At 44.4% G+C, this 3,355-nt stretch overlaps 1 protein-coding gene across 1 annotated transcript; it reads right to left on the bottom strand.

Moving 5' to 3' along the window:
- Nucleotides 1-283: 283 nt before the first annotated feature.
- LOC119356434 lies at nt 284-3,117 on the bottom strand. The gene is made up of 5 exons (XM_037623389.1): nt 2,735-3,117; nt 2,567-2,646; nt 1,105-1,180; nt 816-947; nt 284-733 (listed from the first exon to the last, which is right to left on the bottom strand). Exons 1-5 carry the CDS (start codon nt 3,065-3,067, stop codon nt 608-610), a joined length of 747 nt encoding a protein of 248 aa, XP_037479286.1. The 5' UTR covers nt 3,068-3,117; the 3' UTR covers nt 284-607.
- Between the last annotated feature and the right edge of the window lie 238 nt (nt 3,118-3,355).

Raw genomic sequence — 3,355 nt, 5'->3', positions numbered from 1 at the left:
ACATTTAGAAAGTCTTGGACAACTTTGACAAAAAAAAACAACAACAATATTTATGCGACATGTCACCATTTTATAGATACAGTTTTGGTACACAACTATAGGAACAAAAATATGATCATTTTTTATAGATTTGAATATGGTATTTCTCATTTTATTTACAAAGTTGTGAATTGAATTTAGATATGCAACTTTCTGACATGGTAGATGTGTATTCTGTGTCATAAATTAATGCATTAGTGCATCTCATGGGTGCATACTATATGACCTGGACCTTGGAGAAGCATTACATCCTCTAGAAGAGGCATTGTTTTATCATTCCAAAAAAATGGAGATGCAATTGTGTTACCGGCTAGTGCTTTTGATAAGCCACATATTTAATGCTTAGAAAACAAATTGCAAACTGGCAAATTATGACATGTAACAACACAACATCGTAGAAACTAGCTACACCTCTAATTCAACACTAGGAATCTGAAACCACAAGCCTGCCACATACAACATCAACCCAGCTTCACGTGCAACCCACACATGACTCTCTGCAGCTACATAAGCAAGGATCTGTCTGGAACCACTTCTGGTGCCATACAACAGGAGAACGCCGTCAAGTTCAATGCCAGTCTGATTTCTTTTGTTGCTCATCGGGCTCATCAAGTTTTTTCTTGAAGATATCTGAGTTGCGAAGCTTCTCTCTGGACTCGTGAGCTGAAGGTATTCTTGAGTTGCCCCGATGTCCCTGAACAGATGCAGAGGAGGATTACATAATTTTAACTAAAAGGATGTCGTGAATTTGGAGTATACACCACATTGAATCGTACCGTTCTGAGGGATTCTCTCTTCTTTGCACGGTGGCCATCCTTTTCTTTCATAGCGTTGGGAAAGAGAAGATTCTGTGCTTTTTGAAATAACATGAAGCCCTCAATATCACCATTCCTGATGCCTGCTTCTAGCTGCAAGGGAAGAAAACATCTCATCAAATGAACACAATTTGCTTAATAAGTACTCCCTCCATAAAGAAATATAAGAGCGTTTGGATCACTAAAGTAGTGATCCAAACGCTCTTATATTTCTTTACAGAGGGAGTACTGAGGAAGGCCGCTCACTTACCTGAACATGTAAGATGCAGATGAAGATGCTCGCAATAGGCAACCAGCTCTCATCAGGGGAGAGCGATAAGTTCGTTCTGGAAACAGCAATCACATTTGTAAGTTATCCGAGCTGACAGCTTGGGTCTAATCTCCAATTCATGGATAGAAAATGTGCAAAGTGTTGAGCATGCAAAAAGTAAGCCCACAGCAATTAGAACATGGTGGTATGCTAGAACACGGTGGTATGGTACACCAGAAGTGCATATGAATTAGTACACCGTTACAACTTACAAGGCAGGGTGGCAAGTAACATTTTGCTAATCAGTAATGACACTAAATTTCAATCACCATACTCAACTGAAGAGGCACTTCGTTGCTCCATTTTTATTTTTATTTTTGAGAAACTGCTCCATTTTGTATTGCTTCCATATGTAAATTTACACACATAGAACCACAACATGTATAACATGACAAAATGAAAGGCCTAACAAGTAATGACTGTACTTAACGTTGGTAGGTTCATATTTCATTGCAACATCATGTGATAGAACCCAAAGAGCAGTTCATAGTCCATAATGTACTACTCCCTCTGTTCCTAAATATAATTCTTTTTAGAGATTTCAATATTGGACTACATACGGATGTATATAGATGTAGTTTAGAGTGTAGATTCACTCATTTTGCTCCGTATGTAGTTCATATTGGAATCTCTAAAAAGACTTATATTTAGGAACGGAGGGAGTACATTACTAACACCACAGAAGAAACTCGCATGAAAAATCTGATGAGGGGTTGAAGTACAGGTGGGGATAACGGCTGCTCACTCCAAGTTGTTTAACCACATTGCAATTGTTAAGCAATTGAAGATGGTCTAATAAGTGGATCTTTGTTGACGGATGCTGAGGGCAATACTGAAGTGGAATCCTCAACTTCCCTGAACATATGGGGATAATCGGATGCTCACTCCAAGTTGTTTACCCAATTGCAATCGTTAAGCAATTGAAGATGGTCTAATAAGTGGATGTTTGTCAACGGAAGCTCAGGGCAATACTGAAGTGGAATCCTCAGGTTCCCTGAACACTCTACAGCTCCAATGGCACTAGTCGACCCAAACTCGGGGCAATACTGAACCGGAATCCTCAGCTTACCTGAACATTCTACAGCTCCAATGGCACTAATAAGTGGGCAATAGTGAACAGGAATCCTCAACTTCCCCGAACACTCTACAGCTCCAATGGCACAAGAAGCATTTTGCCAACCTAAGTCAGTCCCTGGCTCGTAGCACTAGCAACTGCTTACCTAGCAGCCAAATAGTGACATGCTACATCACAGAGCCAGGATTTTCCAATGCAAAGCAACAGCTAACTGAGAAGTTGAAATACTCATCTCAGATAAAAACCTAACAGAGCGAATAATCAATTGTTCTGGGATACTGAACAAAGAAAACAGAAGCTTGTAGCCCAGGATTCACAATTACAAACCTAAGGTAAGGAGCCAAATAGACGGCCGCGTAGAGCAGATACAGCTTGCTGCCGCTGTCGAGCCACGCGAAGACCCAGCTCTAATCCCAGGAGAAAAGCACCCAAAACATTATCAGTCTGCGGGGGGGAGAAACAATAAGAGCAACCAAGATGCTTCCTTCAGCTCACCAGCCAGTTGAAGTAAGGCAGGAAGGAGATGATGGCCATCACGCCCATCCTCGTGTCCGTCGCGCCGAACTCCCCGTCGTCCTCCTCTTCCGCCGCCTCTCCTCGGACCCTGGGCGGCGGGAGCGCGAGGGACGCGAGCACGCAGGCGCCGATGGCGGCGACGAACGGCGCGTCCTGCTGCAGCTCCGCGCGGCAGGCTAGAGTCCGCCGGCTGCGGGGCCGCGGGTTGAGAGAGCGGGCCCCAGCCTCGCATCCATGGGGGCCACCGAGGGAGGTTGCGCGCGGTGAGCGGCGGAGCGGCGGGGGGAGGGAGGCGGTGGTGGCGGCGAGCATCGGGGGGAACGGAGGGGGGAGAAGAGCAAGTGGCCGAGCAGGGGGGTTCGACGGCTGCCGGGTTGGTAGTAGAGACACAACCCTTCCGCTTTCAGCTCATATACGGAGCTCGCGGTTTCCGCTTTCAGTTACCGTTCACGTATAGTACAAAACACATGACCAGTTGAAAGCTAGGGACAGTAAATGCCACTAAATTCTTAAGTCGAATCTAGTTTGTATTAATCAAAAGAACACTGTATAAGATCATATAACAAGGTAATTGATCCACATGCATAAATGCAACCCTAA

The sequence above is a fragment of the Triticum dicoccoides genome, chromosome 2A (genome assembly GCF_002162155.2).
Source record: "Triticum dicoccoides isolate Atlit2015 ecotype Zavitan chromosome 2A, WEW_v2.0, whole genome shotgun sequence".
Classification (NCBI taxonomy): domain Eukaryota; kingdom Viridiplantae; phylum Streptophyta; class Magnoliopsida; order Poales; family Poaceae; genus Triticum; species Triticum dicoccoides.
Note: the sequence above shows the minus strand (reverse complement) of the source record. Positions and strands in the feature narration are given on the sequence as shown.

What these genes read in the sequence shown, in the direction of transcription:
- LOC119356434 (XM_037623389.1), bottom strand. Translation starts at nt 3,067, where the DNA reads ATGCTCGCCGCCACCACCGCCTCCCTCCCCCCGCCGCTCCGCCGCTCA. An exon ending in TATTTGGCTCCTTACCTTAG is followed by an intron (nt 1,181 to 2,566) that starts GTTTGTAATTGT and finishes TGCTGTTTCCAG; the next exon opens with AACGAACTTATCGCTCTCCC. An exon ending in TCTGCATCTTACATGTTCAG is followed by an intron (nt 948 to 1,104) that starts GTAAGTGAGCGG and finishes CTTCCCTTGCAG; the next exon opens with CTAGAAGCAGGCATCAGGAA.